The sequence below is a fragment of the Pinus tabuliformis genome, chromosome 4_1, assembly GCF_031772625.1.
Source record: "Pinus tabuliformis cultivar Carrire ecotype Pingquan chromosome 4_1, CPIR1, whole genome shotgun sequence".
NCBI lineage: Eukaryota > Viridiplantae > Streptophyta > Pinopsida > Pinales > Pinaceae > Pinus > Pinus tabuliformis.
Window position 1 is genome coordinate 626,422,839 of NC_142303.1, and position 27,257 is coordinate 626,450,095.

The 27,257-nt window shown below is 40.0% G+C and overlaps 1 protein-coding gene across 1 annotated transcript in view; it reads right to left on the minus strand.

Annotated features, from left to right (window-relative positions):
• LOC149177582 (uncharacterized protein At3g06530-like) overlaps positions 1–27,257 on the minus strand; it is a 280,290-nt gene that overhangs the window by 243,133 nt on the left and 9,900 nt on the right. The window contains 3 exon segments of the mRNA XM_089420165.1: positions 5,674–5,844; positions 6,068–6,185; positions 6,318–6,413. Coding sequence (XP_089276291.1) covers positions 5,674–5,844; positions 6,068–6,185; positions 6,318–6,413 — 385 coding nt within the window.

Genomic DNA, 27,257 nt, shown 5'->3' on the forward strand with positions numbered 1-27,257 from the left:
AGAAGAATGATTCTTCAGTTTCAGAGTTGGCAGACTCTAAACAGTACAGGGAGTTGATTCGCTCGTTGATGTATCTGGTCAACACTCGACCAAACATCAACTTTGTTGTTAACACCCTAAGCCAGTTCATGGTGGAACCGAGGGAGGTTCACTGGGTTGCAACAAAGCACATGCTCAGATATTTGTAGGGCACAGTAGGATATGGATTGCAATACCTTGGTGGAGATGGTGTGAGGTTGCAGGGGTACTCAGATTGAGAATGGGTAGGCAGTGAACAGATCAGAAGAGCACCTTTGGGTGCTGCCTCAGTTTGGGGTCAGTTGTCATTTCTTGGTTCAGCGGAAGCAAACCTCAGTAGCACTGAGTTCGGGTGAGATAAAGTACATGGCAGCCAGTCTAGCTAGTTGTGAAGCCATTTGGCTTCACAAGCTACTCACAAGATTGTTTGGTCAAAAGCTTGAGCCAACAGTGATCCACTGTGATAACTAGAGTTGTATCAAACTCTCAAAGAATCCAGTGTTTCACGACAGGTCAAAGCACATTGAAATCAAATACCACTTCATGCGAGACATGGTGCTGAGGGGAGTAGTCATGCTCCAATATATTTCTACAGAGGAGCAGTTCGCAGCCTTTTTTCCAAGCCCTTGGTAATGGGCAAGTTTGTCTGGTTTTGAGACAAGCTTGGCCTAGTGGAGAATACCTTCCTCACTACGAAGGAGTGTTAGTGTTTGTAGCTCAGACAAGTATTTCCATGAGGGTGTCTACTTATGGAAATTGTCATTAAAAGTATCCTATGCTTTTTCAGAAGTTCACTTTATTAATTAATTAATAAAGCGAACATTCTTTTATTAAAGTGATTTTTAATTAATAAAGTGACTAAAGTGGGTCACTTAATGATCTAATTAAAAGAGAGCCATTGATCTCACAATTAAATCTTAACCATTAAAAATTAGGTTTTTAGCTCATGCCAAAGTTATAAAAGAAAGAGAGGGCAAAGGACAAAGACACGCACTGAACATTCATTTCACAAGTCGCGTGAGTGAAGGAGAAAATCAAAGATCTGATTTTCAGCCATGGGTGAGGATTTCAGCAGTATGTTAGCAAGGAGAAGGCATCCAATATTCAGCAAGGACAGGCAGCCAGTTAGTTGTAACACCATCCTCCCACATCTTCCCAAGTAACTAGCCAACCAGGGTAAACATGCGACGAGAGGCTACTATGATTGGATTCGACCTCCTATATGACCTTAAGGAAGTGGAATCGATGGAAACATCACACAAAATCATCTAACATCAGCTTCAGAATTCTCAGGAGACATGTCAATGACTCAAACAGTCTGTCCCTGGGTCCCACTGATGTTCTGGACATCTTAGGCCTCAGTCGCTCTCATGCTATAGGCAAGGGAGCGACCAGAAACCCAAAGTCGCTCTCACAGGCTTGTTTGCCAACGACCAAAGACTAAAATTGCCAGTTTTGTGCCAGCGACCCCGGGATTTAAGCCACTTTTTCAGGCCCAGAGCCCAGGTCACTGCCCAGAATGGAGTGATAGCTTAAAATCAGTAAAAGTACAGGGAAACAATGATGCAAAAGCAATTAAGTTGAACAAGACCTTAACCAAACCCCTACTAGCCATGACAGGCATTTCATCAAACACATCATCAACATGTAACCTACAAGTGTAAACAACAGAATTAAGTGTATGGATCTCATACTTATCTGAGAATCGCTATGAACCATTGTTCCCTCATGTCATTTGCTACATTATCATCTATTATGTCATAGACACATCATCCATTCATATACAAGTAAAAACATGTTGAGAACCATACATAGTTGTTGTCATAAAACATACATATAACCAACATAATAGGGACAGAAATATCATAAACATATCAGCCATAAAATCAATATATACATCAGTACATTTACACATGAAAATCAAGGGAATGAATTTCTCATTAATGAATGGAATGAACCAACCAAAGATGGGACTACCACGTTCCACCCGACCATAGATTGGCTGAGCCAAGTCTCTCTTCAGCCAATCACCCTCGTGCCATATTCCAAGCATGAATGTGGGACTCATAAAACACACCAAAAACACAAACAAGCATGGATGCCACCAGAGTTCTCCGCCTACACCATGAGGAATTTGAGTGCCTCCTAGTCTCTCAAGCTTTACCAGAATCCACAGTCTAATCCAAGGATTACTAGGCCCTACACCAAGACATACTCTCCAGGGTTTATCGTACATCCCATCCCAGGACTACTAGGCCCAACGGAGAGAAAATCCACCTCTTAGCTTTACCGTATATCCCGCCATTCACAGCAAGGATTTCTAGGCCCACCGAGGCACACAATCTGGCTTTACCGCAACCCAAAGTGCGGTTCAGGGGTTACTACGCCAGTGGCTTCCATGATCCACAGTTCGGTTCGGGGGTTACTACGCCAGTGGCTTCCATGATCCACAGTTCGGTTCAAGAACGACTAGGCCATGTGTTTGTCAATTCGAAGATCCACCCCACTCAACTTCGAATCCAATCTGGCCATCCCACATTAACCGAATGTGAGAACCCATCTCATCAAAGCTATCATGAAATGGCAATGTTAGGCTGAAGAACACTATCACACTTGGCAAAACCCATGCCATGATAGAAAAAAACCACATGCGATCCCATGCATGACAAATCTAGCAAGGAAAATACACATGCAAGTAAATACCTGCAATGAAGCCTGTTGTAGCTGCTTGATCCTACCTTTCCTTGCTTGATCTTTGCTTCCTCTTGCCTCCTTTGCCTTTCTTGAAACTCCAAGTGTCGAAAAGTGAGAGAGAGAGTGAGAATAATGAGAGAGCTCCAACACTAAACTGACAAAAGGTTACCAACTGATCCTCAGAAGCCTTTTTATGAATGAGGCATCTATTTTCTTCATTTTCCATTATTTTCCTTCAATTTCCTCCTCACATGCAACCTGTGACCTTTCACCTCCTTTTTCTCCTAATTTCCATTATTTTCATAAATAATTGTGCCAAAAATGTCATTTTGCCTTTCCAAAGCCTTAGCCATTGTCTTTGCCAATTTCCTTAGCCATAAACAACCAAATGAACACCCTCTAGGATGTCTTGCCCAACATTCAGCTTGGAATAAGTGTCCCATCGACCGTGGTTATTGTTTTTAACTTTTATTACATGGAATTTTCACCAGGGTTGTTAAATTAGCAGCAAAGAAAAGAGCAGCCTTACATCCAAGCAGAGCAGGTCGTATTGTTGTCTGTACGAATTCCGTTCAGTCATACAGATTTGAGGGCAAACAGCCTCAATTTCCATGAAAACTGAAATTTTCAGCTTTGTTGTTCGAATGATTAATTCTTAGAGCCATTTTTCCGTGTAAGGAAGCTCTTGTAAATTTTGAATGATGAATTGATCTAGAACGGAAGAAATATTTGTGTATTGTGTGTGATTGTTTTTCTTGTTTCCCACTGCATTCAAAAGTTAATATTACCAGCAAGTAACTAGATTTGATCTGTTTGCTTAGATAGCTGGTTTTAGGATATTTTTACAACTATAACACATTTTGTGCTTTAAAGGAGGAGCATAAACAATGGCTCTGAATGTTCACGTAATTTCTCTGTTGATTGCTTGGTCATGTGTTATTAGAATAAATAATCAACTCAAGTAACCAGGATGTGCACGTGATATTTTGCCAAGTATCTAATCAATACTTGAAGAATGTCATATTTAGTAGTCTCAAGAAAATGCTAGTGCTGAGTACAGTTCTCTTTGCATTTGACTATTTCTTTCAATCTCTGTCATCCTTCCTACGTGTACCTCTTCTTTGTTTGTTCGTGTGGTATCACTTGGTGAGGTAGTGCCAGAAAACATATGCTTACATGTCAAATAACAATCACAATGGCTCAGGAACATTAACTCAAGGTAAATGCCCACATCACACGATAAATGGCTCATAATAAACTACCGGATCCATAGGCCCCTGGGGGATCCACGAATCCCCAAATACAATACAGATTCGGATCTAGATCCACCTAGATTAGCTCCAAATCCTAATAGAAATCTAAAACTGGCAGCAAACAAGGTTTCAAACAACAAAAATGGTGAATAACGTTTCTAATACTTCTCTGATGGTGGGTCCTTGGTGAACTTTCTTAGCAGCGAACAGGGTTTCATCAGCTTGCCAACTATTCCGACACTAAATCATTGGATGCCTTGGAATATGCTAGAATAATGGTTACACATCCAAATCCCTAAGCATGTTCATTGGTCAAGCCCTACATTCACCAACTTGTTCCTTCACTTAATGCTCATCCAGTTTCTTAGCCTAATGATCGTTGGTCGAGCCCTCCATACATCAACCAAATTTCGCATTGATCAGCCTGTATAATAATTTATAAACGTATGGAGAACCAACCCTCCCATAAAGTGAGCTTTCTTCTAAGTTCTACCAGAAATGGGTATGAATTCCATAATTAATTCCATAAAAGTGATATTATCTTGATATAACTCATAATGTCATATTAAAGTATAAAGTTATATTAAAGTTAGGTAGTTATAAAAAGTATTAAATTATATTAAAGTTATTAATTCATCTTAACGTATAAAGTTATATTAAATTATTATGTTATATAGTTAGACTAAAGTTATGTAAAAACTTGGTACTATAATTTATAAACGTATAGGTCTATAATGATATTTATAATATGTCTTCATTATACTAATATAAGTATTATATATTACAATGCATATATAGGTGATATTTTTTTATTTTTATATAAATTTTATTTCTCAAATTATAAAAATATATTCATATTGGATGTACTTGCCATTTCCCTGTCATAACCTGATCCTGGCTTTTCAATAATCTGGCCAATCCATATCTAGATCTGGACAAATCTGAATCTGTATCCGGATACAGATTCGTGTAACTTAGATATTAATAACCCGGCAAGGTTGAGTCAATATTTGAGGATATTAAATATTGACTTGCTGCGAAGATCATTTCAAGTTTGTGTAGGTGATTGTATGCCAACTATTCAAGCATAACTTGAACATTATATCTGAGAGTGTGTGTGGTTAGTTTCTGCTGAAAATTCTTATTATTTTAGAACGCTGAAGATGAGAACATGCCCTTATTCAATGATTCAGACATTATATATAAAATTATATAAAGTAATCCAAACTTAATGGCCATTATAACAGACCTGGGATCTGTTCTAACCATTTATAGGCAGGTCACCACCAAGAGACAAAGTTTGTTTAAGAACATATATATTGATGAAAAGAAACAGTATGCCTTTCATTACTGAGTGACTATAATAGACGACATGAAAAACTAGCCAATTACACATGCTAAAATGAGAACTTATTTTAACCAAGTTAACATGAACCCATGTAACAATGTTTCAGAAACGGTGAAAAAGTTGTTGTTTAACCACAGTAAATATCAAACAAATGGACAACCATATTATTAGTCTTTACAATTGTCATACAACATCAACTAATTATAGCAAGAAATCACGTGTTACAAACATGAAGAACTAAGCACAATAGCCTTGCTGCCAACAACATATTTCCATTATCTAGGTTATGTTTCACAAATATCCTGTAGTATGACTCAAACAAAAGATGTTTCAGAATGGCATGGGGTTAAGTGTTGAAACCTTGTAGTCTTGACCAACCAGAGGATCAAAGCAATAAAGAATGAATGGGAGAACTTTGTTAACTAAATCAGTGTCCACAGTTTTCACAGCACCCAAGGTCTCAATTATTACTGCCACGCAGAAGGAAATTGATGATTTGGGGCATGCTCGGCTTTTGATCACTGGCATATTCTGCAATCAAAAAAAGTTGAACAAAGCATAACTTTTAGGCATCTAGATAAGTGCAACAGACAGTAAGTACTCAGTTGAAAAGGCTAACTCCAAGAAGCATTATGCTAAAGCTCTACAAATTTCAGTACAATCAATATAAACCAATCACATACAGTGATGGATGTCTGGATGTAAACCCTGAACCCATATCTCAATTTGCATAAAACTAAAGGGCAAAGCTTACATATTCACATATTGTCTCCAAAACTGCTGTTACACAGGTGCATTGTTTAACCAGGACTGCTCTTGGTGGAGGTGCACCTGACTTCTTCACTCCTTCTAGAAAATGCCAGTGAGTTTTTCTAGTAGAAACATACAAGTTTATAACATCAATAAAGCTGTATTAATGAGAATAATAATGCTTTGGAGAAGCATCTTAACAAACTACAGAAAACAATGTAAGTCTGTAGGATACAATAAGATAAGGGACTCACTCCAAGTTTAGCAGTTGTACAATTCGCACAAATAAGCTTGTTTCATGGTAGGGAAGAGCACAGAGTATCACATCGTCTACATTGTATGCATATATCCTGTATCCATATGAGATCAAAAACATCAAGTAAATGAAGGAACAGAAAAATCCAAGCTAAAAAGCATTGCTTTGAAGTTTTTTGATGTGAGGTTCATATCATTTTCCTATTAATTCCAAAATCAAAATTTAAGCTTAGAAAACAGTCAGTGTTCCATAGAGTTATATCTTCTGACAGCAATATGAATGTCAGGCGACTGATGAGGATTTCCATAAATTGTCAGAACTGGGTAGCCACCTTTTATAGAGATTCCAGAAATGTTTCAAACAGTTGTTAGGCAAATAACCAAAACAAGTTATTTATGTAACTTGCCTGAAATGTCCAAAAATAAATCCACATGAATATTCTGTTTAGCTTGATCTGTACAGCTGCAATTCCTGTTGTATATTACAAAGTCTATGTTAACGACTTATACGTAGTTGTCAATTGGGTCTAGCTCAGGAGGTTGAGCAGAGGAATGTTACCTCTTCACCTTGGTTCAAATCCCACTTGTGACATGTTCACTCTTTGTGATCCAATTTTTGACAAGGGCTCTTTGTGAGCCAAATGTTGGTAGGGATAAGGTACCAGCAATATCATTCTTGCTTGTGGGCTTGAGGGTGGGATGCATTGTATTTCAACAAAAGAAGGATTAATGTGCATAGAGCATGTTTGATTTTCCAAAAGGGATGCCACTCCAAAACCACAGTGGCTGCAGAAAGCCTAATATTTCCTAAGGGGACCCCACAAGGGCTAAAGTTGCAGAGTGAAATTCAGTAGATTTGGATTAGCAAAGCAGTTCCATTTCCCCTCCAGACTTTTGCCTGTTTTTCTATCCATTTACAAAACCCATTGATAGACACTCCCACATCGCAAATGGAGCTCTCCACATCAAGAACCTACAAAATAAATTGCGCTCACAACAGGCACTTTTTCCATGACACGCTGGACCTAAAGGACATCACTCTTGATCGTGCATGGATGGGGCCCAACTCCACACTCTTCATTCGTTTCTGGACCTTCGAGGACCATATGAGAGCTCTTCAGGCCAAGAGAAGACTTACCTCACTCCCATCCTCACAGAGAATTTTTCTTGAACCTGACCTCAACAAATCCCAATAGGTGAAACTCAAGTTATCCAAAGATCAGGTTGCAGCAGCACGAAAAGGAGGGAAATGGGCAGTTATCTGTGATCTCAAAGCCATCATTCAAGATTCAGCTCCTCAGGGATATTCCCAACCGTGGGCCAAATGATGATCCCTTTCAGATGGAGGACATGATAGGGGGCACAGATCCACCATCTCCATTGGTTGTTGGAACTGTAATGGTGTATTTTGGTCTTCCCCAAGCATGCTTCATGACGCGATTGGGTCCCGTGACCTCCTTTTCCTTACAAAGACACGTGTGAGTCCTATGCGGAGCCCACCCCCAATTCATGGGTACCACTGGGCATGGTCTTGCCAACAAGAGAAGGTTCAACAGTGTCAGAGGCTCAGGGGGTGTAGCGTGTCTTATACAAGACACCCTCTAGAGCTAGGTCACTTTGGTTTCTTTAGATGAGCATGCCAGATTTTTGTGGGTCTGGATCCATCAAAATAGGCCCCTAGTCTAAGACAGATATGTTGCAGTTTGCTACTTTCCACCTACCACATCTCACTTCACATTTCACAAAGAGTCTAAGGGGAACCCTTTCCTTGACCTCTATGCAAACATCTCCTGTTACTCCCTCAAATACATCATCCTTCTAGGAAATTTTAATGCGTGCACTAAAGACTTGCATCCTCCAAAGCTAGGTCACTTTGGCTTCTTTAGATGAGCATGCCACATTTTTGTGGGTCGGATCCATCAGAATAGGTCCCTAGTCTAAGACAAATATGTTGCAGTTTGCTACTTTCCGCCTACCACATCGCACTTCACACTTCACAAAGAGTCTAAGGGGGCCCTTTCCTTGACCTCTATGAAAACATCTTCCATTACTCCTCCCTCAAATACATCATCCTTCTAGGAAATTTTTATGCGCACACCAAAGACCTGCAAGTACCCATCCAGGTGTTGGAGCCAGCATCAGTGGGCCTTCATAGGAGCTCGTAAGACAAACATGGACTCCTCACAAGTTACAAGAGATACCTCTTATAGCTAGGGGAATCTCATGAGCTATTGATCCTAAACGAGCTCCCTTGTTTCCCTGATTCAGGTGATTTTACTTGCTTTTCTCATAGCGGTGGAGCTAGTGTAGTTGACTATGTCCTGGCCAACCAGGACCTCCTCCCCTAGATCCAGCACTTCTTAGTCTCTCGCCTCACTTTGGCTAACCACACTCTCCTCACCTTCTCCCTCTTTATATCCAATTATCTCCCCGCCCCCCTCCCACCCCTTTATCCACTCATCCCACCATCCTTTTTTATAAAGATTACGCGAACGCCTACAATACCCACCTCAAGACATTGCTCCCTCCCATCTCTAATGTTGGAGCCTTAGACACAACCACAGTTAAATACGACACACTTTCCACAGCCGTCATGGAAGCAGCCCTTGACTCCTACCCCCATTCCACTTGTAAGTCTCACCTTAAAATTGTTGATTTCTAGTAGCATTGGATGTGCTCTAAGTCTCAAAATTTGGAAGGAGGCTTAGACACGTGCATTCTCCAATACCCAGAAATTGTTTTGGGAAATTCCACCCGGAGACAGTTTTATTAAAATAATTAATTATTTTTAATGGGACCCTAGGTCTAAACTTAGGAAATTAAAATAATTAATGGGTATTAATATAAATTGTGGGTGTAACTTCTAGAAGAAGGCGGAGATCATGTCAATATGATCCTAGCCGTTGATTAGAATCTAAATTGGGTCGTTGATTGATCAGCGAGAGGATTATAAGAGAAGGCTTGATGGGCACTTGGAGAACACACAGAGAGTTCAAAAAATCGAATTTCTGAAGCAGAGTAGCTGTCGATGAGAAATTTGAAGTGAGCTTTTACAGTGAGGGGCAGAGATAATATCCAAAAGAGGGAAGTTTTCCTAGGCTGGAGAGTACAAGGCAGAGAAGGTAGAGCGAAGTCCGGAGAGACGCTGACGCTGGCCCACGCAGAGCTGATGCAGTGGCAGCGCTAAGCCTAGAAGGAGATCGAATTCTTGCTAAGGAAATCGAGTTTCAGAAGCCGGGAGTCGGGGTGTGAGACCGAGAGGCTGGAAATCGAAGTTTCTGGGCAGCAGAGGATCCGAAGGAAGAGCAGCGCAGTCCTCAGCAGAGGTGACGCAGAAGCTGCGATGGGTTGACAGGGTGAGATCATTTCACTATTTGTTTTGTCCAGTTTCTCTCTATACTGGATAGCCAATTGGGCATCCAATGAATTGTACTCAAAATTTACTATTGCATAATAATAAAACCCTTAGAGTTGTTGCACCAGTTTTCCCGCATTGGGTTTTTCCGGGGACATTTGTCCAAAAATAACTGTGTAGGTGTGTGTTGTATCTCTTGTTTATATAATTTAATTAAGTGAAGGTTGCAGTTGTATTTACTTCAATATTTACAGTAGAACACCATAAATAAATTGCATGGATTAAACAAGTAGGAGAAGTAACATCAATTTACTGCAATAGGGATTCCGAGTTTAGGAATTTTCACATGGTATCGGAGCACAAATTGTGAGCAAAAGAGCTCAGAAGCAAAAAGGAAGAGGGAGTTCGAAATTCCTGCAGAGGCAGCGATTCAAAACCCCAGAAGGCAACGCAATTCGAAGGCCTAAAGGGCGAAGTCTGAGGAGAAATCGATTTCTCTAAGAGGGTCGACAGAGAAATTCGATTTCCAATTTGAAAACTTCTAGAGGCAGAACCTGCAATGTATTTTTCCTTGCATAACAGATCTGTAGCTGGGACGTAGATATTTTGCAGCGGTTGCCAGGAGAATAGCGTCAGTGGGAGAGAAGGAGACACACTGAGGGAATTTCTTCCTCAGAGGACTTCTAGCCAAGGGGTCTAAAATCTCACGAGTTGAGCAGCAGCAAGGGGCAGCAGATGTACTAACTCCAACAAGGAGTGTGTAGGCTAGCCCAGCAACAGTGCAAAGTAGAGAGGAGGCCATTCGACTTTCTATTTGGCAAAGATGTCAGCCAGTGGGTTGAGAGATCAGGACAGGTTGGATGAGGCATCCAACTATGTGATCTGGAAGACAAGGATGTCATGCCTTCTAGTGAGCATTTTCTCAAGGCCTACATCAACAGCATGGTGGTTGTGCCCGCGCATCCAGATCCACTCAAAAAGTACAAAGGAGAAATGGCAAAGGCAAAGAGAATGATCCTCGATGGAGTGAAGGATCATGTGGTCTGTCACATCACTACCAGAGGTACTACTAAGGATATAAGGGATGTGTTGCCTACGCTGTATCAGGGATCTTTCGAGCAGCAGAAGATGTACCTTGAGCAGAAGATGAGATCCATACAGATGCAGAAGGGGGAACACATAGATTCGTTCCTCACGAAGCTTCAGGAGACCCGTGATGAGTTAGCAACTATGGGGTCTACACCTCAAGAGTCTGAGATGGTAAGACTCGCCCTAAATTAGGTTTCTGAAGATTGGCAAGTCTTTGTCCAGAGTATACCCTATTGGGCAATTTGTAACATGTAAAAGATATTAATTATTAGTCTAGAAAGTCCTATGAGCCTCCAAGCACAAATCAGCCCTATTAGTGACAAGTCGACCTAGAAGAGGATATTTGACCTCCACAGATTGGTTTATATAAGAGCAGCTTCGAACTACTTGGCATCAATTTGATCTACAAGCAAGACAAGTTCGATCTAAAGCAGGAAAAGGAAGAAAAGAAGGGTGAAGGATAAGGAGGCAAGAGGAAGCCTAAGAAGGAAGCGAAAATCTGATTTTTGAACCTTGTTCTTTCACATGTCCGAGGATTAGCATTTCTATAAAAATTGCAAGAAGTCGAAATTGCAAACCTAATTGCAAGTCCAAAACTTTGTTGCAAGAAGATCAAGATTTGAAGCCAAAAAGATTAAAAGCAGAGGAGGAGACCCTAGTGAAGGAAAGAGAAAGAGCCTAAAATTGGACTCTTTTGTTCACACATGCAAAGTAAATTAGGGTTTTGCAATGTTGCAGGGCCAAAGAATTGAAGGTCGAGTTGAAGATTCGAATTGATGGGCCGAGAGCTGGATAAAGTTGATTTGAAGGATGTTGACTCTTGTTGGTTTCGGGAGACTTTAACTAATAGCAAGGACTTTGTTGGAGGGATGACTTAGTGCTTGGAGGAGGACTAGGTCTAGGGTTTTGGGTCTTGGTTTTCTCATTTGAAGCAGATTCTATAAGAAGAAAAGAGATTCTTTCTAGGTTTTCCTCTTGGAGGGGTTTTTCCCTAGCTTGGGGCCTACTTCTTGTGTCCATTATCTTTGTTGTTTGCTCTTGATAATTGTTTGATGAAAAGATCTAATAAAGAAACATAAGATAACTAAAGTTCACAAGAAATTATTAAGGTTAAGGAGAATTTGAATTAATAGTTGCCCTATAGCATTCTCCGACAAGGTATCAAAGCTAAGGTGAACAAAAAGAAGGCACCTGGAAGATCGTCTTGTTGACATAACAAGGGATTGTTTGTCAAGGGGAATCATTTGCAAAAAGGACACAAGGAAAGAAGAAGAAGACCTATTGACCTAAAAGGAAGGTAACTATATCAAACTTTCATCCAAAAATCTCATCATCTCAAGAAGGATCAAGCTCTCATTGAAGGAAGGAAGGAGAAGCTCTTATTGAAAATTCTCTAGTGCATCTTCTTGAAGAAAAGGAAGCACCAAAGAATCTTGGAATCATCATCCACTCTTTGAAGCTAATAAAAGACACTATTGTTGAAGAAATCCTAGAAGTCATCTTTCCAGGGCATCTTTGAAGTCTCTTTGAAGGTCTTGAAAACATTAATATAATTGGAATCACCATCAAGAAGGAAGACTCTTGGTTGACAAGTAAGTATTGTTTTCTATGTCTCAATCTACAAATCATATGGCTACATTTTGCAAGGAGAGCAACAAGCTTGTTGGATCAGCAAACTTCCTAACATGGAAAAAGAGGATTGACTTGGCACTCACAGAAAATGAAGTCATGGAATATGTCCTTGGTGAAGTGGTTGTACCATACAAAGAGAAGACATAAGAATTAGCAAAATATAAAAAGGGAGAAATAAGAACACAAAGGATCATTGTTGAATCCATAAAAGATCATCTTGTTCCCTTTGTTGTTGATTTGAAGAATCCAAGTCTATGTATGATAATTTGGTAAAATTGTACTCTATAAGTTCATAAGGTCAAAAGATTTCCTTGAGAAATCAACTATATAGAATAAGGAAGTCAAAGGATGAAGACATGGCCACATATCTTATGAAGATCTCACAAATAAGAGATTAATTGCAAGGGCTTGGAGACACTGTTTCTGACTCTGAATAAATATTTGTGTATTAAATGCCTTGCCCCCTAATTGGAGCAGTTTTGCAAGTAGTATCTACTATAAGAAGGATACTACACCTTTTGATGAGTTATGGGCTCAATGTATCTTGGAAGAATCCAGGATCAAGGCAAAGGATGACAACGAATCAAACAAAAGGTCTCAAACCTTTATTGCAAGGTCCAAGAAGATGAAGAACGGGAAGTTTGGAAAGTCCAAAATAAAGATATGTCCAAGATTCAATGCTTTGGATGCAATGACTATGGACACTTTAAGAGGAATTGTCCAAATAAGAACAACAAATGAAAGGAAAGAAGTGAAGCTCGCATAGCTGAAGAAAAGGGAGAACCTGAGAAGAAGCCGAAAGGAGAATATCCCAAAGAACTTTAATATTGAAGAAAGCTCCATCCCTACCAGGTTCTTTATGCAACTTGTCTTGCTTTTATTAAGAAAAAAGTAGAGTAGCATGCATTATACTCTAGAAGAGTCTTGGTTTTTGTAAAAGCATAGCATCATAGAAAGAAGCATGTGATAGTAGAAGAATTAGAATCTACTTGATTAAGTTGCTTTGGTAGGAATCATCTACCTATCCAAGAATGAGAAGATTAGACCATATTACATATTATAGTTCATCCAAGCATTTCTAACATATTGTTAGAGGTAGCCATTTTGGAAGAAGGATTATTAGAGACCCACCTATAAGAACTATCATTTAGGAAGGTTCTTGGAAGAAGCATTATGGCTGGTACATATTCCATCTTGTATGCAAACAATACTCTTGAAGGATGAAGGGATGCAAATGGTCGAGTTACAATGTGAAGGCCATAATGAAAGTCCTTCTAATCCTGGAAAAGAAACCTACCTTCAACAAGTATAAGAAGCAAGCTCGTTCAAGAAAGGATGGCTAGACGGCTGTATGGAAGCAAAGGTATGCATATTTTAAGTAACTCTTCTCTAGGGCAAGGTTCATATCTACAAGAATCATGCAAGAAGAGTTGGTTGTGAAAATGTGCTCAATAAGCCTTCAAAATGGTTACATGATGCTTAGCATGGCTAGAGATCAAGACTCTATCACAAGGTAACGTGACATAAACATAATGATATTGATCAACATCAAGTATGGTCCCTAGAAGAAGGGGAGGAAGTTAGCAATGACAACTCCCAGGAAGATATTGTAACTTGGTAATCAAGTTCGATCCATGGGCACCCTAATTAAAATGAATGCATCGAGAAAGGATATTATAGAGATGGATCATGCAAAAGGGTGTTGATCTCAAAGGATTCAAGTAAGCAAATACTTTGATGAAAGGGGCCATCATGATAAGGTAAGTCTAATATTAATATTTTGATATTGGTTATCTGATTAACATATTGTTTTGCTACCTAGAAGGATGTTGCAAAAATACATAATGACAGTTGAGGAAAGTTCAACTATTGGTATTGTACTCTATTCAAAGAACATATGGATTGAGTAAATGGTTTTGACAATCCTTGAAGGGTTATGTAGTCAAGGTGTTCACAACATCACCTTGGGATTGAAAGGTAGCAATATAAGAGGATAACCTAATGTTCATGAAGATCACTTTCATGTTTAGAGGGAGATATGATAAGGCTAAACATAATGCCTTTATTGATGATGATAACTAAAGGAAAGTGATACAAAAGATTGATGGCTTGAACCCTATCACAAGATTGAATGAAGAAAATGGCTCTGTAACATCCAGGAAGAAAGAAACTCAATATGATGAGACATATGAGAAAGAAGGAGCCAGGCAACTACTATCTCCGTGAAGAACTGGTAGTTGGTAAACTTATGAAGACAAGCTAGAGAGCTTGTGGATATGACTTCCCAATTGAAAGGAAGTGAAAGAAATTTCCTCTATGCTTGAGAGAGAGTAAAGAAGTCTCCTTAAATGCTTGAAAAAAGAGCAAGGATCAATTCCCTAATCAAGAAGGAATGAGGGTCTCCTCTTTGAATGGGAGGGAGTGATGATGGACATCATTTGTATTCTCTTCTATCATGTGTCATGCACTAGGCCAGGACTAACAGTCATACGTAAGTGAAGGCCATGATCTGGAGAATGGAGGATTGGATAAGCATTTAAGATTTCCTCGAGGATAGAAAATCCAATATAGGAAGTGGACCAATGCTCTTTGAGGATTGGATAAATATCCAAGATAAGAGTGGTCGAAGGGGACTAATATTCTTTGTGGATTAGGAATCCAAGATAAGAATAGTCCTAAAAGGACATACCTAGTGAACATCCGGATGGGTATGTACCTTGAAGAGGTAATGTGGTATCTCACGTAGAGCCTCCCAACAGTATGCTCTAATATAAGAAGAGCTTGTAAAGTTAAGGCCTTACTATGTTGACAATGTTGGTCATGATGTTGATGTTTAATGATGGCTTACCAATCCAACTCTTCTTATGAGAACTCTTCAGTTTGAGAATATCATTGTACCAAGGGTACAATTATGAATACCTCCCTAGTTAAGAGGGAGTGTTGGAAAATGTAACTAGTTTCAGTCTTCATAATTGTCATTGTACTCATGTCAATATGTATATCTTATGTTACAAGAAAAAGAAGAAAGAAATATATTATTTCAAGCATGGGTTTCATGCTTTATTTTATTGGCCAATTAGGTCAAGCATGTATTTCATGCACCTAGGGTTTGTCAAGTCAAAAGAATATTTTTCTTGAGTCAAGAGAGTCCTTGTCATTTGTACAAGACCTTATTAGGCAATTTGTAACATGTAAAAGATATTAATTATGAGTCTAGAAAGTCCTATGAGCCTCCAAGCAAAAGTTTGCCCTATTAGTGACAAGTCGACCTAGAAGAGGCTATTCGACCTCCACAGATTAGTATATATAAGAGAAACTTCGACCTTCTTGGCATCGATTTGATCTACAAGCAAGACAAGTTCGATCTGAAGCAAAAAAAGGAAGAAAAGAAGAGCGAGGGGTAAGGAGGCAAGAGGAAGTCTAAGAAGGAAGCGAAAATCTGATTTTTGAACCTTGTTCTTTCACACGTGCGAGGATTACGGTTTTTGTCACAATTGTAGGGAGTCGAAATTGCGGACCTAATAGCAGGGCCAAAACTTTGTTGCAGGAAGATCAAGATTTGAAGCCAAAAATATTAAAAGCAAAGGCGGAGACCCTAGTGAAGGAAAGAGACTAAAATTGGACTCTTCTGCAAATTAGGGTATTTGTGCTACTGTGGGGCCAAAGAATTGCCACTCGAGTTGCAAATCTGAATTACAAGGCCAAGCGCTGGATTAGGGATGATTTGAGGGACGTTGACTCTTGTTGACTTTGGGAGACTTTGACTAATTGCAAGGACTTTGTTGGATGGTTGACTCGGTGCTTGGAGGAGGACTTGGTCTAAGGTTTTGGGTCTTAGTTTTCTCATTTGAAGCAAATTCTATAAGAGAAGAGATTCTTTCTCGGTTTTCCCCTTGGAAGGGTTTTGTTTGAGAAATCCTAGGGCAAAATTATTTGGGCTTTAATTAAATTCATTTCTCTTATTGTCTGACAATTTCTTGTGAAATTCAATTAGGTCTTTTAGCATTACTTATTAGTTTTGTTCATCAAGACAATTGCCAAAATAGAAGATCTCAATGCAAACACAAAAGACACCGGAAGTAAGCTCCAATCTAGGGCAAAACCCCAAGAGGGGAAAACCCAAAAATAATCTCTTCTTATAGAATTTGTCCAATGAAGATTTCCAAGACCAACACCAACTGAAAACCCAAGTGATGAGCCAACCATCAACCCAAACAATATCCCTACAAAAATGTCACCAGCAGAAACTCTAGTTCCTCCAAGGAACTCACACGTGTGAGCCCAATAAACACAAACTTTTCTTCCTTCCTCTCCACAGAAAATTTGCTCTCCTTCTTGTCCTTGTGTTGGATCATATTGCCTCTTTCTTTCTCGCTGGATCAGAGAAGATGAATGGCTTTCTTATGTCTTCAAATGATGTCAATGTGCCTCTTTATATAGCATTCACATGTGAGCGAATTAGCCTCTCTAGGTCGACTAGGTGTTGGCTAGCCGACCCATCACTTGGAGGCTTCTAAACTCCACAAAATAAATTGATACTTTTTCTTTCTTGTTACATGAGCCCTCCAAGGGCTAGTACATCATGACCTTGACCCTTTGACTTGTCAACAAGACCCCTAGAGCACTCAATGCATGCTTTGACCTAGGACCACAACAAGATGGGCAAGAAACCCATAATTTTACAAATAATTTCTTTTATTTTTCCTTTTGACAAGTACATCAATAATTACATTTTCTTTTGACAAGTACATCATCAAGTCATGACCCAGTACAATAAATGAAGACCAAACCTAGTTACATTTTCAACACTCCCTCTTAACTAGGGAGGTATTCATCACTGACAATAGGTACAAGGACAGTACTTCCATTGGAACATTCTCATAAGAAGAGTCGGATTGGTAAGCCATCTTTAGCATCAACATTATGATCAATGTACCAGCATTGTCAACATAGCAAGGCCTTGATTAACAAGCTCTATCTCTCAATAGATCAAAGCACAATGCTAGGAAGTTTTACGTGGGACACACACAACCTCTCAAGGCACATACCCCACCCGAATGTTCACCGGGTATGTCCCTCTAGGACTATTCTTATCTTGGATTCTCAATCCTCAAATAATATCAGCCCTCTTCGACCACTCTTGTCTTGGATACTTTATCAAATCCTTAAGAAGTGTCGGTCACCAGACTATTTCCTATCTTGGATTCCAAATCCTCAAGGAGTATTTGTCTCAAATGCTTACCCAATCCTTCAGACGCCATTCTCTCCTCATGGCCTTCACTAAGACTTACGGTTGTTAGTCCTGGTCTATTGTATGACACATGAAGCAGAGAAACATATTTGTCACTCCCTCTCAACTAGGGAGAGATGTCCATCATCAGCTACTATGATAGTAGCTCTCAAGGCTCTGTCATCATCATCACAGTGTGAACTTTCTCTGAACATCACAGATCCATCTATATGCAGTATCATCATCAAAATAGGGTACACCATCATCAGTCTACATCTGTCGTGTCACAAACCAATCATCATCAAGCTCGAACAAAGCTCCCTCTGAACATCAGGACGGTGATTGACGGGAGCATGATCATCGAACCATCTGCAACCTGCTATCACATCAGTCATCGTGGTATAAAGGAGCTCCTTCGAACCAAGTGCCACGGCGGCAACCCAACAAAATCACATCATGACTGTTACACATTCTTCACATAGAAAGATCGTGCAGAGAGTATCATGTCGTCATCATCATCATGGTCTTCCTTCACTCATCATCAGAGTCTTCAACAGAATATCGCGCTTCAACCAGTCATCTAATCCTGCATTCCATATCATTATGCCGCAACTAAACCAGCAAACCACTAAGAGACCTACTCCAAAAACATATAGACAATAACAGTGATATCATTGTGGTCATTCTTCCTAGAAGAAATCACTCCATGACATCACAAGGAAGGATTCATACATGATCCTTTCACAACATTGCAACATAATCTTTCATTACCAGCTAGATGACTGCCAAAACATACATGCTACAAACCATGATGTCATGCATTCTACCAATTGAACTACATGCCCTACTTTAATTTAACAGGATGAAGCGTCATCGGTTAAATTCTTCTTTTCCAGGCATCCATGGTTGCATGATTATACTATGAATCTATCAATAGAGTGCCCACAGGTCCTTACAGTTCCCTTCTTCCATCATGCTTGTCAAAACTACACATCCTTCTTCCTTTATTTCCTATACCTACAGAACTCATTGACAAGTACACCCAAGCAAAGTATACAATAGCAAAAAGCATGATGTTGATTTGTCAATCTAGGGTTAGCGGATGGACTCCTAAGGTTTTCAAGTACTAACCATAGACCAAAGGATCCATATTTGACTCATCAACTTCAACCTTTCATACTTGCCATAAGCCATAGATTATAGATTAGGGTTTCTTCGAGGGAACAAGGTAGGGTTTCCATATGACTAGGGTTTTATCAACAAACTTTTAACAACAACCCTAGAGTCATACACTTGACTTACCCTACAACAATTCATGTTGGACCCTTAACAAAATATGCCATATATATGTCAGGGTTACATACCTGCTATTTCGGATGCCATGGTCTCTTCATGCAACAGCTCGAAATATTCTTCCCAGTGATCCTGCCTATGGACTGTTACCTTTTCAAAATTAGCAAGTTGTTGTTCCCCAGTATTCACCTTGTAGTGCACAGGTCTTACACAAGATTGATAGCTACCAACGCTTCTTATACCAAAAAATATCCTCACAAACACTGTCAACAAGCAATTGTGATATTATTGTCACAAGCATGTGACCTCACCCTCTGCCTATAGTTTACTTTCCTTGCCATTGTGTGACCAAACCAATATGCACAGGTCCCACAAAAACAATATTCAAAAATTTCTTGGCCCTGCTAAATGCAGAGACTGTCACAAATTAACTTGCACCAAAATGTTGTCACTGTGGCTTTCCCTTTTCTAAATGTGACCAAATAAATCACTGGACCCTAGAATTAGGGCTTTCAATACAGTGCCTTTGGAGCAGACCTTTAAAATTAATAGAGCTAAAGTTCAAGAATGACTCCAATTACACTACTATAGTTTCAACAATAGACGTACCTCTACAGTGTTACCACAGGTCAGCTTATTGTCTTTAGGTAGAATCGAACTGTGTATATATATGCTATTACCACTACAGAATGCACAGGTCTTCTGTCTTTCAGGGATGTCAGAGACTTATACAAGTCAGTGAATAACCTTGTGGTCAATGCTAAACGATGTTAGACAACTACACCATCTCTTATGCCCAGTATTGCTATCAATTCTACAGGAGATCTTGGCTCCTATCTATGCGATGACAATGTCCAGAATGTAATTCGACCTTCATACACAGGTATGGATACTAATGTTTAATCTTATAATGATACTCTTCTTCAGAATTTTGAACCAAATATAGGCACAAGACTTTCTTCAATTTGGATTTGCTCTATAATCATATGCTTTAGAACTATGACATGTGCTCAAAAATGATTCTTCAACAAACTCGATCTTGAATTCTCTTTAAGAGTGTGGACCTTCACAGAGTACTATTTCGGATCCCATTTGATATACCCATGCAAATATGAATCATGCTCAAATTAATCCTTGTAATGACACCTTCCTTTACAACTTTGGCAACCATACAATGACTTCGCAATGGGTCTCTGCCTAGCGTTTTAGTTATCACTTATACACAGAGAACACAGAAGATATAGAATTCAGCATCTTTCAAATGTCAATGTCTTGAAAAACTAGGGCACTTCTCCTACAGGAATTTGAATGAAATTGCTATAGTGACTGTAATACACATACCAGAGATGCAAATTCGCTCAAAAGGAGATAGCAGACCTTGTAGTTGACCTTCGCTCCTACAGCAGAGAATGCGCCTTCCTTAGGATTGCTTGTCAAGGCTTTCGACCTTCGCAGTTGACCTTCATATGACCTCACTCTGGTAAAGATGGATCTGTGGCCTATATGCAGAGATTAGGGCTACAATTCAAGCCCAGAAAAACTTTGATCTGCTTGCAAAAGGATGGAGCCTCAACAACTTTTCTTGACTTGCTGCTTCGCTTCACAAAAGAAACCTTTGGATGCCCTCGCTCTTGGAGAATAGGCATGTGGCCTAGTTACAAGAATTTGGGCTAAAAGGTGAGCACAACAAACTTCGATCTACCTTTAGGAGGATGCAGATAGGAGAGGACTAATAGATTAGCCCTTGAAATTTCTTAAAGCTAGTAGGTCTTCTTCGCTTCAGTACTGTGCATGGCAACTTTGTCTCTGCAAACAAGGCTTGAGACAATTCCCAAAAAAATGATCTTGATACCTTCACAAATTCGGTCTAATGAAAAAGAACTTCTGGAAGTGAATTTAAGCCAATATGAACTTCCTCTCTACCCACTGATCAAAGCCCTAGCTCTTATACCATGTTGAGAAATCCTAGGGCAAAATTATTAGGGTTTTAATTAAATTGATTTCTCTTACTGTTTGACAATTTCTTGTGAAATTCAATTAGATCTTTTAGCATTACTTATTAGTTATGTTCATCAAGACAATTGCCAAAATAGAAGATCTCAATGCAAACACAAAAGACACCAGAAGTAGGCTCCAAGCCAGGGAAAAACCCCAAGAGGGGAAAACCTAGAAATAATCTCTTCTTATAGAATTTGTCCAATGAAGACTTCCAAGACCAACACCAAGCCAAAACCCAAGTGATGAGCCAACCAGCAACCCAAACAATATTCCTGCAAAAATGTCACCTGCGGAAACCCTAGTTCCTCCAAGGAACTCGCACGTGTGAGCCCAATAAACACAGATTTGTCTTCTTTCCTCTCCACAGAAAATTCGCTCTCCTTCTTGTCCTTGTGCTGGATCAAATTACCTCTTTCTTTCTCATTGGATCAGAGAAGATGAATGACTTTCGTGTGTCTTCAAATGATGTGAGTGTGCCTCTTTATATAGCCTTCACATGTGAGTGAATTAGCCTCTCTAGGCCGACTAGGTGTTGGTTGGCCGACCCATCACTTGGAGGCTTCTAGACTCCACAAAATACATTAATAATTTTAATATTTTTTCTTTCTTGTTACATGAGCCCTCCAAGGGCTAGTACATCATGACCTTGACCCTTTGACTTGTCAACAAGACCCCTAGAGCACTCAATGGGTGCTTTGACCTAGGACCACAACAAGATGGGCAAGAAACCCATAATGATAATGTTTTTCTTTTACAAATAATTTCTTTTCTTTTTCCTTTTGACAAGTACATCATCAAGTCATGACCCGGTACAACAAATGAAGACCAAACCTAGTTACATTTTCAACAATTTGCCTTGGCTTGGAGCCTACTTCTTGTGTTCATTATCTTTATTGTTTTGCTCTTGATAATTGTTGATGAAAATATCTAATAAAGAAACATAAGAAGATAACTAAAGTTCACAAACAATTATTAAGGTTAAGGAGAATTTGAATTAATAGTTGCCCTACTGCATTCTCCAACAAAACTACCCCTGGTACCTATCCTATGAACTATGGCTTTGATGATGAATGCAAATCTCTCCATAAGCGTCTACGCTTCATGCTTACGCATGACCCATATTCCTCCCCTAGCCTTCGCAAAGCTTACTGCAATCTACTTCACCGCAAAAAACAAACATTCCTCTCCCAACAACGATGGGAAGTTTGTGATGCTCTCTGCGACTCCTTGAAAGCTTTTTGGCAAGCCCTCTTTGGTATACATCATGCCATCTCTCCCAGCGCTAAACCCCATACCATGTTCTCCCACAGTACCTCCCTTTACGACATCCCTAGACAACCCCACACCCATATCCCCTCCCCTCCCACATTATGTCGCCTCTTCTCTAAACAAGTTATTAAGAGGTGTTAAGTTTTATAGCTCGGAAGGTACTTCTAGTCTTGTGTCTTGACTAGAAGGATTTTGACTTTCCTCTTTAGGAGCTTGCATGCGACACGCAGAGTTTGCAAGTGAGTTGCACACATGTTAATGTGTTGCACATGACATGCATGAGATGTGCATGTAAAGCAAGCTAAATTTATGACTAGTACTTGAGTTAAAGTAAAGAAAGCTAAAGATAGGATAGATAACTAAAGTAAAATCACTTATCTTTAGTTAACTTGAAGAGTTAATTTTGATCGTCAATCTTAGCTTAGGATAGTTATAAATTGAGCCTAAGCGTTGAGGCTAAGACACAACAACAACACAAGATTGAGAGAGGCATCTCAATGAGTGTGTGCTAGGTCCGAGAGAGTGTAGTGAGGCTGGTGATCAATTTTGTATTTTCTCAGTTGGGACATTATCCCAGGACGGGAGCCCAGGTAAGTTTTGTGATTAATTTATTAATGGAGAATTGTTGATTGAGCAGAAATCTATTTATTTGTATGTGATTCAAATCGAGTAATTTTGCTTCCGCTAAATATTTTGGTTAGGAACTTAGTCGTGTATTCATTCAGCTAATAAATGTTGGGAACCAAATACTAAGAGTTGGGTTCATGAAATTCTAACATGGTATTGAGCCCCAACTCTAAATCTATCTCGGAATTACAAATGACGGCTTCGTATCGGATCATCGGAGCTAGGTTCGTTGGGATCATATGGACGAGAACTTTTTTTTGGTCCGAGAGGAATATTTTTACGAGCAAAAAAAAATCTTGTAATAAAAGAAAGATAAAAGGGCCAGTCTTTTGTAAAAGAAAAGAAAAAAAATATAAAAAAAGGGTTGGGTGGTTCTCAACCCACCGGCCACAAGGGATACGTGCAAACACCAGTGCCACCAAGTCTGTGGGATGTCCGACAGGGACGTGCAATTGACAAGAACCCACACAATCGACATATTTGGAGGTTCGAACAGAAACTTAGTCGCAAGAAACAGGTCAAAGTAGTCACAGGAACTACCAATAGATCGAGGGTTGCATACAAGGAATATCAGCGGGTAGCAAAGAAGTGGGTGTCAGACTACGTGTGAGTGGTAGATTAGAGGCCCAAGAGCTTTAGCAGGAGGTGGTCCACTGCGGAAACCAGCTAGGGGTGGAATGGGCGCAAGGGACAAACACGAAATCTCACTACTGGAGGCGAGAACCAGCTACAAGCCAGTTAGAGCAGCCAAAGATGGTTGTAAGGGATCGTGTCATGAGAAAGGTGCCACACCAAGCATGATTGAAGAAACTGCGAGATGCAGTGGTCAACATGAGTTGTTGGGCAGGCGAACTATCACAACAAGCATGGGCCAGTAGTTGCTGGCAGAGTTGGTAGTAGCCAACAGCAAGTATGAAGGACAATACTAGCAGCAAGTAGGATTGGCGGAGGTCATCCCTTAGAGGAAGAGAGGGAGATCATACTAATCAGGGGATTGCAGCAGGATTCGTGAGTGTCTAAAAGGACCGAGACAGACCCACAGTTGTGTTAGAAGGACTTAGCACAAGATCGTGGCTAGTGGACAATAGAGCATCTAGTCACATGACAATGATGAGGTCAGTATTTTGCAGTGTTTCAAAGACAGGCTCATACTATAGTGTGTTTAGTGGGGCTAGTATCATGCATCCAGTGAAGGGGGTTGAATGTGTCAAATTCCAACTAGATTCAGGAGGATTTTTGGAGGTGACAAGGATGTTGTTTGTTCCAAGGTTGATGGTACATGTGCTCTCAATATCAGCCTTGGAGGATGTTGGATATAGAGTTGTCTTCAGGAATCGACAAGGGCTTCTATATAAAGAGGGAGCCACTTTAAATGCAGTTGTAGTGCTTAGCATCAAATAGGGGCAGTCATGCAAGTTATTGGGACAACCTGTGGGTATATTTGGATATAAGATCAATGTCAATTGCTGAGAGGGAGCAGGTGACAAGGAAGAGTGATTCTTCAAGTACCTCCAGGAGCCTCAATTCGTATGATATGACATTTTTAGACACTCGAGAGCAAGATCCTAGGAGCATGGTTGAAAGGAACGGGTCTTCAAACAGATTTTGAAGCGGGTAATAGGGAAGTCTTCTAGTTCAGAGGGAGCAGCTACAACAGCGGATAACGTGGTGGTGTTGGAGATAGATCTAGGTGGAGGAGATTCTTGCAGGAGTACCTCCCTCGCTAAGAGGGGTGTTGAGTTTTGTAGCTCGGAAAAGGTACTTCTAGTCTTATGTCTTCACTAGAAGGACCTTGATCTGCCTCTTTAGGAGCTTGCATGCGTCATGCAGATTGTGCAAGTGAGTTGCACGCATGTGAATGTGTTGCATGTGACATGCATGAAATGTGCATGTAAAGCAACCTAAATCTATGACTTGTACTTGAATAGTAGAGAAAGCTAAAGATAGGATAGTTAACTAAAGTAAAGTCACTTATCTTCAATTAACTTGACGAGCTAATTTTGGTCATCAATTTTAGCTTAGGAAAGTTATAAATTGAGCCTAAGTGTTGAGGCTAAGACACAACAGCAACACAAGATTGAGAAAGGCTTCTCAGTGAGTGTGTGTTGGGTACGAGAGAGTGCAGTGAGGTTGGTGATCAATTTTGTATTTTCTCAGTTGGGCCATTATCCCAAGATGGAGAGCCCAAGTAAGTTATATGATTAATTTATTAATGAAGAAATGTTGATCGGGCATAAATTTTGTTTGTGTATGTGATTCAGATTAAGTAATTTTGGTTCCACTAAATATTTGGTTAGGAACTCAGTGATGTATTTGTTCAGTTAAATATTCTTCGAAGCTGAATACCGGATGTTGGGTTCAGGAAATTCTAACAAGAGCGCAGCCAGAGCTTTAACTACCAACAAAACAACGGATGAGAATGGATTTCAAGCCAAATTCCACAAGCATGGCATCCAATCGATTGAGTCATATATTGCAGATATTTTTAACGATGTGGTTTGTTTAGGTTTCTCCCCTATTGGACAAGACACATCATCCATCTAATCCACAAATCTTGGAGCAGTGCCAATCCGAATAACTATAGGACTATCATGGTGGGCCACACATTCTCCAAGATTTATGCCACAATTCTACACCAGTGGCTTTCTGAGGAACTGGAGAATTGACATTTCAGAGCTAGAGGACAAAAAGGTTTCCACCTAGACTACCAGACGATTCATCACATCATCACCCTCAAAGCCATCATTGAGGAGGCCCGCCATCACCCTTCGTGGGTCTACAGTTGCTTTGTAGATTTTCAAAAAGCTTTTGACACAGTTCCAAGGTAGGCATTATTCCAGAGACTCCATGAAAATGGCATATCAAAGACCCTCTTGAGTCTTAACATCTACCATGAGACTCTATGAGTCAATACTGGGGCATCTCAAGATGGCCCATGGTCTTTTAGACTTCATTCAGAGTACCATTGGGGTTCGATGACGAAACCGGCCGGTTCGGTACTAACCGGTATTTTCCGGTTCGGACCAGTTTTTCCCCCAAACCAGTCGGACCGGCCGGTTCCGATAACACTGGTTTGACTACAGAACGAGGTGGCAGTTAGCAGTTCAGTTAGAGCGAGTTAGTCTTCAATCTTTCTTGAAAGAAGAGTGAGTTAGTCTCTGGTGTTGATTGGAGAGAGCATGATTTAACAACTCCAACGATGATTGGAAGTAGAGCAAGTAACACTCTCAGTTAACTCAATATCAAAGCTTGAGTTCTAAATTAAGTTGGGCCTCCTTGCATGGATCAAAGTTGACCTATAAAGAGAGGATGAAGGCACAAGTAAATTTAATTGTTTTGTGCAAAAAGGTTTGTGACAAGACAAAGCTCAAGAGTTTGTGAGAGAGCCTTGATTGCGGAGTGCAGGAATTGTGGCCTAAAGAATAGGAGGCACAAGTGCACTAGGATTTAGGAGTTGATTGTGCACAGGAAAGAGGAGTTGGGGTCCTAAAGAATAGGAGGCTAAAGTGCGCTAAGAAATAGGGCACAAGTGTGCTAGAAAATAGGGCTAAAGTGCACGAAGAAGTAGTAGATCAACACAGGGAATAAGGGGCTCAAGTGCGCAAGGAAGGAGGAGCAAAATTGAAGTAAGACAACAGATTTTGCAGAGCAATTCAAGGAGGAAACAGGGGACAATTGTGCGCTAGAGGGTTGAGATCAAGCAAGATCTAGGCTAGCCAAGATCAATTGTGTCAATTGAGATTTGTGTGAGAAGCAAAACGCTTTCTCAAGAGACAAGTTGCTTTGTAATAGATTCAATTGCTCCAAGAACAATCCATAAAATAGCCACATCAAGCAAGCAGGTTTTCCCTGTTGGATTTCCTGAGAAAAATAAGTGTGTAAAATTGTGTGATGTGTTCTTATCTTTGTATTTTTATTCCGCTACTTATAATCTCTTAATAGGCTTTGTATCTTGGTGAAAGCTAACTAGTTTCAATTTCCAGTTATTCATCTAAGTAGTTGTGAAGTTTCATGGAAATCTAACATGGTCTCAGAGCATAGATCAGCATAAAGACCAGCACCAAGTTGATCAGATAGTGGACAGTGCAAATCAAGTTGAAAGCTTGCGCTAGAGTTTGAAGAGCATAGCAATTCTTTGGATAGCATTATGGCATTCCTAGTACTAAGGTCGATCATAGTTTAAAGGGAGCCTCGAATTTTTGCGCATGGAAGGAGCGGATATCAGTGGTATTGGAAGATAATGGGGCACTAGAGTTTGTAGAGCAGCAAATAGTGTGACCTATAGATGCCCAAAAGCTGGCCAAGCATAACAAGAATGGCACCAAGGCGAGAAGGATCATTCTTGAGGGGATTGGAGACCATAGTATCCCTCACCTCCATCAAAAGAAGACAGCATATGAGATGTTTAAAGCCATCCTAGATCTGTATCAGGGTTCTAGTGATGCT